Raw genomic sequence first — 13,712 nt, forward strand, 5'->3', positions numbered from 1 at the left:
TAGTATGCACACAGCTATTTACAGTGTTTTATATTATGGTTATTCAGTTTATAAAAAAAGAAATATTTCAGTTTGTTTTAGCAGTAGTTTATATTGTTTGTCTTATATGTTTAAGTTTATAACAATAGTTATTATTCAGTAGTCCTATTACTACTACTTATCCTGTATTACAACAGCCCCATCACCACTAAACATACACACACCCACAGAGTCCTAAATATAGCCATCATAGACATGTTCTACTTAGAGTAGGTGCTGAGATATTACAGTTATATAAAAAAAAATTAAACCAGCACATACAAACTACTCTAATATACTACACTTTTAATATGACAAACAATATTGTGACTACATGTGATCGATCTTCTTAGATTTTATCTTGATAAATTCACCTCTGACTTGAGGAAGATGTTACTTTACTTCACTGATGAAACATGCATATATATATATATATATATATATATATATATATATATATATATATATATATATATATATATGCATGTTTCATCAGTGAAGTAAAGTAACATCTTCCTCATGGAAACTTGTATTAATGTATTAATATATATATATATATATATATATATATATATATATATATATATATATATATATATATATATATATAAGATGTTACTTTACTTCACTGATGAAACATGCATATATATATATATATATATATATATATATATATATATATATATATATGCATGTTTCATCAGTGAAGTAAAGTAACATCTTATATATATATATATATATATATATATATATATATATATATATATATATATATATATATATATATATATTAATACATTAATACAAGTTTCCAAATGAGACTCCACAGTGATTATCTAGGATCATAACTTTGACTTTTTATAACTGTAAAGTTGTGTTGAGCATATTAACAGCATGTAGGCTTACTTTTTCTTACACACACAACCCCAACCTTTGTCTTACCAATCATCAGTCCGGAGATAGAAAGCAGACTAATGCTGAGTGACAGATTTAATAAATATATCCAGGAGAACAAGCTCAATAAGCCAGGAAGCCACATATGGATGACTATGAGCATATGGATGTCTATAATTGTGTTCTGAACATAAACCACAGCTCTAAATATGTGCGATAAAGAGGAAGACGTGTGCTAAATAGAGCATGTGCTAGACAGCACCATGAGAGGTGGTTAACACCATCCAGAGCACACTCTCTATTCTGGATTTGGGGCTTTCAGGATTTTTTATTAGGTAATTGTGTCTATACCCTTATAGAAAAGTCACCTGACCTTCACATGTTAATAAGTACATGATGCAAATTTACACATGTGGTTCTCAGACACACAGTTTATATATTTAGTGCATGTGTTTTTTTTGTTTTTTTTCACATGCTAATTTTTCACATATAGGGCTTATGGTTTCATTTTCAGAATTGATTTTCTCAATGAAAAATAATGAATAATTCTTTTTTTTAAATTTTTTTAAATATTTTGTCCATATGATGTCAGATGTCAGGTATATTTACTTTTTACTTCACATGTGCAGTTTCAGGGCATAATATGCACTTTGGCATGCTTATCACATGTGACCTCTTTGTATTCTCCCAATCACATGTGAAATGTGTGTGATTCTTCTGTAAGGGTATATTACAGGCTCAGCTTAACATAAAGGTTGCACCATTTCATTTTTTGACTATATTGTTGAATCATGACAGTATTTCACACTGTTTTTAAATACGTATATACAGTGCTGTCCAAAAGTCTCAGCACCCTATTTTTTTTTTTACACAGATTTTGTCTTAAATGTTTATTTCATATTTCATTTATTTTACAGTTAACTGCTCTTTACAGTCCTAACCTTAATCTCAAAAATCTAAAATACAATAATTAAATTTTCAGAATTATAGCCTCACAATCTAGTCTGAAAAAGCATGACATGTTTCTACTTTCTGTATTTATTCTATTAAAAGTATATTACTAGCTAGATTTATTAACTAACAAAGATTTGTGTAGAACATATTTTACTTATTGTGAGTGATTTTAATTACTACTGGGCTGTTGAATATGTTCTTGCAGTGAACTTGTAGATAAAAACTTCATGGCTGCATGTCACTACCTAAAGGACCGAATGGCAGAGGTTGCTGCCCCAAACAAAGAGATGGTGAGAAATGCAATTTTTTTTTTGATAAAATTAAAACTACGCTTTTAGAAAAAAGTAGGGTATTTTACACACTTTGTAAATTTGCTCATATGATTTATTAAAGTAATAAAATAATGCCGATATTTTGGTTTATGTGCTCTCCTGTAAAGAAAACATGCCAGTAGTTCTAAGGATAAACTAACCAAGCACTCATCTGTGATACTTAAAGCTGACTGTAAATGAGTGTTGTTCATAATTTAAGCCATAAAAAACTGGTTCTTGAGATAAGCAATATCTTCAGTGATTATGAATATGAAACCTCCTATGTGTGAAAAAAAAAACCTTTTTGTGGACTTTAAATGGATGATAATTAATGAATAGTGCCATTATGTATTTAATATTGGCCTCAAATGGCATTCCATAGTTTTATTGAGTTACAGAATTTGCAGCCCAAAGCATAAATCATGTGACACACTGTGGTTACATCAAAACATCAGACAGTAGAACTGACCTTAATAATGCTCCTCATTTCAGATAATATCACTGAACAAAAATATGCTTAAGTCCAATGTCAGAATTGTGCATAACTGAGACACACCTCTGTTTTCAGGAAACTCTACCCCGTGTGTATTAACTTCTGAATAACACTTAAGCTGTAGTTACGTGTAAGGTCTGAACACTGTGTGCAGTTTCAGTACTAAATTCTTGTGCATGCTTAACTCAACTTTGAATACAGCCCTTCTACATTAAGTTGTTGAAATTGATGCAAAAAGAAAACCTAAAAGTGCAAAGTGAAGACCTCAATATCAATGTACTGTAATGTCATGATACAATAAAACAATAACCAATGAAAATGCAGTGAGGCCTGATTTTTTGGTATCTGTCATCTTTAGAGGCAGGTTCTGATGGTGCTCTATCAGGAATGGTTCCGTGTATCCAGTCAGAAAGAGTCCCAGGCAGATACGGTCACTGTGTATCTGAGAGAAGTTGGAAATCACACCCCCACTCTCCTGCGCTATATAGTTAATCTTGCTGATGGCAACGGCAACATGGCCCTACACTACAGTGTCTCCCACTCCAACTTCCAAGTAGTCAAGCTCCTGTTGGATACCGGTGAGATGAAACAAATCAATTCTAAATATGAATGGTTCACCTCTGTGACTGTAATATGATTATTTATCTCCCTTTTTCTTTCCTTATTTTATGTTGGTATTCATTTGCGAATTAAATGTTCTTGCATGTTATATTATGTTCCTAAGGGCTTTGTGAGGTGGATCATCAGAACAAAGCCGGCTACACGGCGATCATGTTGGCAGCTTTGACTGCAGCAGAAGGACCCGAGGACATGGAAGTGGCCCAGCACTTACTGAGCCTGGGCAACATCAATGCTCGGGCAGGCCAGGTAGATACATACTTGTATTATTTGAACCAGGTAGGTACAAATATCCTGTTATCCAAGAACACACACAGTTTAGTCTAAAATTAAGTTAGACTAATACTTTAACTTCCTTTTCTGTACACTTAAACACACACACACCCCTTAGAAAACTGTTCTGCCCATGTTGTCATGTCCTAATTCTACACAGCCTGGACTCATTCATTCAGATAAGAGTTTACTTTAGTATTCTGCAGAAGCCCCAGTACTCATTAGCCTGGATAAGAGATTTATAAAAGAAAATACTGGAATTTCTCTCTTCCCAGCTTACAAAGTGTTTCTGAATATATACTGATTATATATTAATTATATAATTATATATATATTTAATTTAATATAATTATATATAATTATCCTAATGCTCTGCATCTACATGGGCCTTTTATGCTTGTGACTCAACATGAATACTTCAAAGATTTGCACATCCCACAAAACATCCTTCCCTGTTAATAATTTCAGATAATTTAGATTTGTACCTAAGAACTGCTGCTGTAATCATTAAGACTGTCCTGTGCTCATCCCAGGAGTTTTATTCAAAATATGCTCATACTGACCATCCTTTTAACACACTTAGTACTGTTTGACTTTACTCTTCTACACCTGTGTACTGTAATGATTTATAATCCCACTATCCTGTGCCACCCAGAAGAGAATGGGCTCCATTTTGAGTCTGGTTCCTCTCAAGGTTTCTTCATGTTCAGTGTTCTTGTGAAAAGCTCTGGGACCAGTGACTCCCTGGCCAGGATAAGGTGTTTCCTGTAGATAAAAGAATGTTTAAAAAATTGTTCTCAATTCACCCTATGACTCTTTCCTTTCCCATAGTCTGGTCAGACAGCACTGATGCTGGCAGTTAGTCACGGGCGCACAGCGATGGTGCAGGTTCTTCTCGACTGTAAAGCTGATGTGAACACACAGGACCAAGATGGCTCCACAGCACTGATGTGTGCCTGTGAACACGGCCACACTGAGATAGCCAAACTACTGCTAGACAGACCTGAATGTGACAATAACCTGAAAAATAAGGTAGGCACGTATGCACACACACACACACACATAGTGCAGCCAGAAGTTCAATTTATTAAAACAAAATTATTAGCATTTCTTTTAGAGAAAGCATTTAATGAAGCCCCCCTGAAGGTTCCTGGTCAGCTATAGAAAACACAACACTGCCATCACATGGTCAAACTTAGTAGCAACATTTGGATAAATTTATTTCATTTAGCTAAACTGGTTCAACTGGTGTAAAATTATAAGCTAAGTTTTAGATGTAGCAAATGCTCTAAACATTGTAGGAAACCACTAAGTGGAAATAGACCAACAAGATGAAAGATGACTCAGAATTTCATTACAAATTAAATCCTGGATGCCACTGAAGAGCACGTTAATTTTATATACTGTATACATTCATACATACACACACACATGCTATTCAGGGTGAAGATTTCCTTTAAATATCAAAATAAAACATTGAAGAACCTTATTTTTCTAAGAGTGTAATTTGGCTTAAATGTCCTCTTTGAGAAAAAACAGTTTGACCTGATTTTGACCCACAGAATCAACATACCTGATGTTTTATAAATGTGTATGTGTATGTATGTTTTGCGTTGTAGCATGGTCAAACTGCGCTGTCTGTGGCCATCAAGTTCTCCCACCCTGAGCTAGTCGACCTTCTGAAGGCCCGTGCTGAAAAGGCTGGAACTTCACACACTACAAGTCTTCTCTGAGGTTGCTTGTACACTACCGCTGCAGTAGCAACAGTACCTGCATTCACCCTCCAGCTGCCTCAAACAGACAAACTGACCAGTGAGACTTATTTGGAAAGGAAAAACGGACTTTCCTCAATTTGGATAAGCAACAGGCCAAGTACTTCTTTAAAGACAGTTCTCTGAAGCGCAGTTCAACGTCAAAGCTCTTAACTTCATGTGGATAAAGCATGGTACATCATTACATGTTGTGTCCTGTTTTTCAAGTATTATTATATTTTTGTCAAGTAGAGAGCATTATACATGAATGTTACTATAGAGTCTATCAGATACACACTATATTTATTTTATATTGCACCTTGCTATACTGTTTTTTTTATCCTCCTCTAAAATATACAAGGCCTGTCTGAATATAACCTGATGAGCAAAATTGTGTCTTCCATCATGAAGGTTATCAGGTAATGCTTTTCATGTTAAATCTTAAAAGGTTTATTTTGTCTTTGTTTTTAGCATGAGGCCAATAAAATTGCAGGATAGCTCCCATACCAAATACATTCACTCAATAAAATGCAACAGAAAACATTGGGTCAATGCTGGACTCTGCAATGTGCTTCACACTCTCTGGTCAGGTGTTTTAAATAATTGGATATACTGAGCTGATATAGAATAGCCCCACAGGAAATTTATATTAATTCAAAAAGGTCTTTTTGGTGTCCTTCACAAAGCCTGGGCCCACACTTGTTTTTGGGTTTTAATAAATCAGCTGAATGTTTTTTATTTTCTTGTTTTTTTCCCTCTTACAATATAAGTATTAAATGACTTCAGCATCCAACACCAGGGGTGGACAAATCAGTAACTGGCACAAGAAGACTACATTTCTGCGCTATTTGTTTTTTGTCTTCTCTTGTTCTACAACCAGAAAATAAAACACTCACTACTGACTTTTGCAAAACAAATGCATTCATATGGCATGCAAAATGCAAGCTGCTCAATCTAAATCCCGCCGACTGCTGCACTACACACACTGGCTTTTACTAGCCAAATTAATTCGTGAGCACAGATGACACACAATCTTTCCAGAATCAGGAATGTGCAGGAATGAGGAAACACACTGAGAAAAAGTAAAGACGCTAGCCAGACTGGAGTCTTTAATTTTCTCAATGTATTGAGAGGAGAAAACATCACAGCTCATAGCTAAACACTGACAAATATCATGGTGACTTTTTGTTGAGGGTACAAACACAATGTGCTACCTAAGACACTTTTTTTTTATTAATTCCCCTATGCAGGATTTTATATATATTCAATTGTGTCTGCATTGTGTCTGTATGCACCTAACTAGCCAACTCAGCATATGTTATTAATTTGTTAGCTACCACATTTTAGTTGTCAATTAGGTTTTGGGGCAACCAAAATTTATGATTCAGTAGCACACTGGAGCGTTTACTTGCCCGTGGAGCTAGCTAATACATGTATGATTTGTCCACCCCTGAAGACATTTATGCTAATGATTTGCTGGAGAAACCACTTGGACCTGCAATGAATAATTTTTGGGGATCATCACCATAAAGTATTTAAACATGCTATTGTCTTAAGTGCTGAAATAATATAAATAACCCTTGAAAAAATATGAATAACAGAGAAAGCAATGTGGACACTATCTGCTGCAGTATTCAGTAACACAATTTTCAGTGAAATGTGACTCATATTGGCGTAACGTTGGCTTATTGTACAATTACACAAGAAAATATACTTAGATGCTATATTGGAATAAAGTGAATGACTGTTTTTGTTTGCACTTGAATGTTATTCAGTGCATTTTCTCAAAATGGTAGATAACAGTGGTAGACGACAGTCAGAAATTAAACCGTCCACACTTACCAGTGGATTCATTTATCAGCTATATTCCAATGATTGAGGAACAAACTAAAGACAATAGATTTGGCAAAGGTTCCTTGAAATATTGGTTAGGAATATATGTAAGGAAAAAGAAAATCCTGTAGTGAATAAAATTTAAAGCTCAATTAGAACACAAGTTCTAGGAAGTCTGATTGAGTGAAGCAGATTCTCTGAACATCCATTACACAGTATCACAGAAGATCAACAGAGGTGCACAGATGCTATTTTGAAGTCTTCTGAGTCTTGAAAAGCACTTTCACTGTGCACGGAGATTGCATATCCTCCCTGTACTTGGGAGTTTCCTCTGGGTACTCTGGTTTCCTCCCCCAGTCCAAAGACATGAGTTGTAGGTTGATTGGCATCTCTAAATTGTCTGTATTGTGTGAGAATATGTGCGATTGTGCCCTGCGATGGATCAGCACCCCGTCCAGGTTGTTCCTTGCTTTGCGCCCTGAGTCCCCTGGGATAGGTCCCAGGCTCCCCCACAACCCTGTGTAGGATAAGCAGTACAGATGATGGATGGATGGATGGATAAATTAATCTTGTACATAATGTACCAATGTCCAATATTGTGAAATTTAGTTTGCAAAATGATCCAGAGATGACACGCACAGGGTGAACCAAATATGTTTTTAAGGTCAAATCATGTTGTTAGACTACAAATAATATAAAAAGTGGTAATTTATCATAAAAGCGCTCTACATGGGACCCTAAAGTCTAATAATTATTTATTTCAAATGCTATATTTTACATGCTGCTATATGTATGGATAGAGTATTCATATAATGTCTATAAATTCAATATGTTTTGCTTATGTGTGTCTTTAAAACATGTTTGTATGAATATATCTTTTTATACACTGGCAAGAATTTTTTTTTTTACTGATTTTCTCTAAGAACAATGTCTGTCCTCACCTCTGATCCCAGTGATTCCAGTACAACTAGTTAAACAACGTCGTGCGTCTTTTTTTTCCAGCAAGAAACTGAAAATGTCTATTTACTTTTCAAAAAGCTAAAGGTTTTTACCCTCCATTGCATTTATATATATATATATATAATGCAACTAAATGCTCTGTCCCAGGACTGTGATGTTTTCCCTCCCATATATTCTTGCTCCACTTAACTGAAATATAAATAAATGATAATCTACATATACAGGGTTGTTTCTGAACTTTTGTTGGCCCTAAGTGACATCCTACATATAAGGAAACACTTATGAGTGGCAGTGGATTTGTTAAGCTGGGTGAGGCTTTTATTCAAGTACATTATGGACTTTGATTTGGTTGCTCTGTACTTGTGCTCTATGAGGGAAGGAAAAATGGCAAGGCCAACAGCACATTATACGTATATATTGAATGCCTATAACAGAATAATGACTGTTTATTTTGATAAATGCTTCAGCATCTGGAGAGTTATATGGATGACAGATAAAATGCAATAGTGACAAATATACTCAATTTAATACCAATATTATTCAAAATATTAACTGTGTTTGTGATATTCTAAACAATCCTTCTCAATAAAGTTGCAGACCTGTGAAAGTTAGTGTGTATGCATTTGGGCCCAGTTACTTTCTTACAGCTTCTTTTTTTAGCATTTTGTGAGCTCTGTATTATAAAGTTCTTTTTGCATTTTGGACAAAAATGAATTAACCACAAACATTTCTTCACTGGGGATGAAGTGTTGTTGTTATTATTACTATTACTATTATTATTATTATTATTTGCAATTTTTTTTGTGTAATATTTGGAAAAAAGAAAAGAATCTACAAATTCATTTTATAAGGTTCTATCTGCCAGCCAGTCTTCCTGCAGGATAAACATACGACGAACTTTTAAGATGAAGTTTGTCTGTCTCCTTAGGCTCAAAATGTCATTCTCTGCTGGGTTTATTACCATTTATTAGTTATTTAATGAGATTAAGAGACAGCCAGAACCTGATTAAACCAAACAGCACTGATCTTACAGAATAATATGATTCAATTTCTGGCCACTGTTCATGAATGCACTTTCATAATTGTCTTAATATTTTGACAAGGGTAAATTTGAAGAAACTTTAATGTGTTCACCTTGTTGAACTGTAAATGTAGATTTCTTTACTTTAGTTTTGTTAAATAGAATGTCAAACTTTGATGTTCATATCTCAAAACAGCCAGATGGAACCTTATAATACTAACATTTTAAAATAAAATAATCCCCATAAGAAGATTTTTTTTTTTTTTACAAACCAGGTAAGCATCTGCCAGCTGCACTTTCCAAAATTCATGCCTATTATTCACAATCCACAACCCATTTTAATTAGCAATATTGAAGCAACTTTCTTTACATACTTATCTACATATATTTGTATAGTCCCATTGTGCTAAACAAAAAATTTTTTGGTGAAACATTGCAACACTTTTTTTTGGCAGAGTTGCTCTTCGAGTTGTAAACTTCCTGAATGTCATGGCACTAAATCAGTTTGATCATGTACTACGAAGTGATGAAAAATGACAAACTTATTGAAGTCACTTGGTTAACTCAGCATAGTATAGAACATATATGAACTTTGGATCTTACCTTACAGTACTATTAGAACCTGTTTTTGGCAAAGGTTCACCAAAAGCAACTCGTGGACTTTGCATACAGTGCATGTTAATGCCTTGCTAATGAAAACCGTGATAACATCAGACATGAAGCTGATAGGAACGTTATATTTGACATTAAGGAATGTGTCTCACATTATTAAATATCATTATATTCCTTGTAAAATAGATTTTAGCGATTTTATCGAGAGTGTGACTGTCAGCAACTTGCCAGATTGACAAGACACTACAGGTGAATATACATATTTATGCATGCTTATCTCAGTAAGCAGTTATGTATGTGCCGTGTAGCCATGTGTAAAATGTTACTAAAAATTTACTGCAGCCTTGTCCTTTTAAATGTATTGAATAAAACACTTCGGGGCATACAGCTACAGGAAAATACTTAACAGTGGTGTGGTGTGGTGTCACCCTGAATTATAGCACACTCTGAAGTGTTATGTTCTTCTGATACCAAGCAATTTGTCAATGATTCATAGTTTATTTAATTAAAAAATACCATATCATACTTTTTTAACAGTTTAAAGTTACATTTACATTTGTTGTTGAAACATCTGCAAACATCTTCCTGTTATCACTAATGTTACATCAACTACAGATACATTGTCCAGTAGAGTTTTATCCTTTTAATAATGTTGGTGTATGTTGTCAAATAAATGTTTAGCTTTTTATATTGAACTTTGGAAATACAGTTACAGTTTGTTATACCCCCAGTTTGTTATACATGCCCCAACTGGTAATTTTGATACTTACTGAGGTGCAGAGTAGAGCTGTGTGTACTGAATGGCAATAGAGTGGGAGGTCCTTCCCCTACATAAGCTGAATGTGGAGTAGTCAATCTCTCATAGGCCCAGACATTTAAGGCACAATATAAACAAAGTCAATATTTGTTGTGACAACCCTTTGCCTTTAAAAATGCATCAGTAGTCTCAGGCACAATTCATACACTTTTATGAGGAGATTTGAAGGTACGTTTTTTCTGAGCATCTTGGAGAACCTGCCACAGTTCTAGAGACTTTAACTGTTACACTTGCTTCTGTTTTTGCAGGTAATCCCTGATAGCCTTCATTATTTTTACTGTCAAAAGTGGTCTGTTATGTATGTTATGTTAAATGATTGTAAATCTAGAAATTGCTCTTTTCTTACTGATACAATAAACCAAATGACACCAAATAAACATCTAAGAAAAAAATTTCATTTAAAAATAGGCTGCCTAAAACTTTTGCCCAGTACCGTATATAGCTGATCCAAGGATATTGAGCAGTGTTTAATCTGACAGCCAGACAGGAGCTTGACTTGTTTCTTGTTTAATACCTGTCTCTTTATTTTATTTGATCTCTCAAAGTTTGTGGACTTTGTGGACTTAATTAGGGTTGATTTAAGAGACTAATCATTAAAGGATTACAAGTAAACACGTATATACCTTGAAATTATCTAATGTTTTACCAAGAGATTATCCATTATTTACCAAGCAGGTGTTCACTGAAAGAAATGTACATCTCAGTGTGGCACACTGTCTCTATTGTTGTACTGTTGTGCAGGTTTTTTTCTTACAAAACGTATACAAATGTGTTCAAATAGTATATGTCTGTGCTAAAGGTTTACTGAGTATGCTTAGAATTCTTATACTCGTAAGATACCTATTTATAATTCTTTGGCACACAGATTGTTAGGGGGTGATCTGTGTCTTATTTTGCAATAAGAATAATTATGGGTGTTATTGTAATGACATCACAAACAATAACCTGTGCAAAGTTCCCAAACAAACAGACTAACTATTAAATGCATGGGTGTTTCTCAAACGCGCCTTCCACAAACTTCAGGAATACTGTAAAACCATCAAAATAGTTAGCTAATAACAGCGACCAAAATGAAGAATAAAATATATTTTGTTATATGTTAATATTTTGGTCATTACTTGTGTAATGCAGATAATGATACAAATTACAGAATGACAAATTAGTGCGTCATAACTACTTATAATTTGTTTAGGTCAATACATACTAGAGTGCCTGAAAAATTATGGGTGAGGTAAAAGAGAATAGAGGACATGGTCAAAATTGACCTGATTTATATAATATTACCATTATATAAATTAATCTAATATAGAACATGCCATCAGGGCCAACTCATGTTCTAAAAACAATGACTTAATTATATAACTCAACATTTCTCACACTGTTAAGCACTTTGGATAAATGTAGGCATTACATGACTCGTGTGGGGATGAATATGAAGGCATTGCTCTCTGCATTCATTCATTTATCTTGAGTAAGCAGTTTATCTTGGTTAGAGGTTGTGGTGGATCCGGATCCTGTCCCACGAATATGTGAGGCGGAAACACACGCTGGAAGAGATGCCAGTCCAGCACAGATCACCACACATTCACACACTCATTCAAACCTAGGGGTAATTTAGCATAACCAATCTCCATACCGGCATGTTTTTTGGGAGGTGGGAGGAAACTGGAGAACCCAGAGGAAACCCACAGGGAGAACATGCACAGAAACTCCACACAGACAGTAACCAGTGCTCACGATTGAACCAGGGATCCCTGGAGCTGTGAAGTGCCTCTTTGCACTCATGGTCAAAAGTCAGGCGGTCAAAATCAAGCATATAGTTAGAAGCTGGAAAATTCATTCATTGCATAATTCCTATGACAGTAATTGACCATGATATCTTTTACTGTTTTAATTGGGTAAATGATAAATATCATGCCCTACTTATGCTAAATATAAGTTTTTTTTAGTTCTTACTATGCTTGTTTTACCGTTGGTCTTCTATTTCATTTATGTTTATGCAACTGTGATTACAGTATACTGACATGCAATGTATTAACACAGAATGAAGGAATGTCTGATCAAAAACCAGAGTCAGACAATACTTCATTATTCTGAGAGTGATTCGAGATGAGAGCACTAATATATTTATGGACTAGGAAAAAGTGTGGGGAATATTCAGAAAACTGCTAAAATAAAACACCAATTTCTGGTGACATCCAAGTATGGTTTGCATCATTCCACCCAGTACTGCCTATTTGCTAACATACTGCTTGTGGAGCACAGTGGTGGCTAGATGAGAGGACTAAAATCAAATATCTATCAAGAGCTCAAAAACAAAACTATTAGATGTGTTTAACCACTGATGTGTGATAAATTGCACTGCTCACGTTATATCATATCATGACTCTAATTTTTAAAAAAATGTTTTAGGTCCGTAATGTCCTACTGGGTTCATGCATTGTTTCTTCTGAATACCAAACATGGTAACAGACATATTGTAACTCTTTCATTCAAACAGACAAACACTAAACTTACAATTCTGTCATGTCCTTTTATGTAATTTGTAGTTTGAGTGGACAATGTGTGATTAGTCTGTCAACTGTTTTGAGATGAAAAGGATGATAAATCCTCCTTATTCACATTCATTACATCCACAACTGTATTTCAAATACACCTTCTCAGTCACTGCTGATGATGTGTTATGGATATGTTAATGAAGCAGACTGAAGAGTATTTCATTTTGTGTAATCACCTATCATGACTGTCACTCATAGGCTGCATCAATTTACAGTTTGGACTAGAATGCTGATTTCTAATATAGCTTCGCTTCGCTTCCCAGCCTTGCTTCTTCATATTATTCTGTGTATTTTATGTCCATTATTGGTGCTGCTGCTCTTGGTTCCACAAAAGTCCAAAATAATTTGACATTTGTTAACAGCAAAGAATCAGACATGAATGCCACAAATGAAACCATATATCAATGACTTCTTATGTTTGCCCTGTTAGCTGGTTTATACTAGCCACCCATGGATCTAAAGGCTGTGTCTTCAAATCTCAAGACTGTCAGACAACCATTGGTGACCCTATATTACTCAGCTATTGGCTTCCATTTTATCCATTCTCACATGTAATTCGCTTTTGACAAAGGTGTCTGCCAAATGAATATGTTAAAATG

General features: G+C 34.6%; 1 protein-coding gene across 4 annotated transcripts in view; it reads left to right on the plus strand.

Annotated features, from left to right (window-relative positions):
- The window catches only part of kank4 (KN motif and ankyrin repeat domains 4), a 56,081-nt gene extending 47,364 nt beyond the window's left edge, over positions 1-8,717 (plus strand). For all 4 annotated transcript variants that reach the window (XM_026917138.3, XM_053230741.1, XM_026917147.3 and 1 more), the window contains 5 exons: positions 2,072-2,156; positions 3,029-3,248; positions 3,395-3,537; positions 4,393-4,593; positions 5,181-8,717. In XM_026917138.3, the coding sequence (XP_026772939.2) occupies positions 2,072-2,156; positions 3,029-3,248; positions 3,395-3,537; positions 4,393-4,593; positions 5,181-5,294 (763 nt within the window). In that variant the 3' untranslated portion in view covers positions 5,295-8,717. The remainder of the gene's footprint in view (positions 1-2,071; positions 2,157-3,028; positions 3,249-3,394; positions 3,538-4,392; positions 4,594-5,180) is intronic.
- The last annotated feature ends 4,995 nt before the right edge of the window (positions 8,718-13,712 follow it).

Source organism: Pangasianodon hypophthalmus, chromosome 2 (genome assembly GCF_027358585.1).
Source record: "Pangasianodon hypophthalmus isolate fPanHyp1 chromosome 2, fPanHyp1.pri, whole genome shotgun sequence".
Lineage (NCBI taxonomy): Eukaryota > Metazoa > Chordata > Actinopteri > Siluriformes > Pangasiidae > Pangasianodon > Pangasianodon hypophthalmus.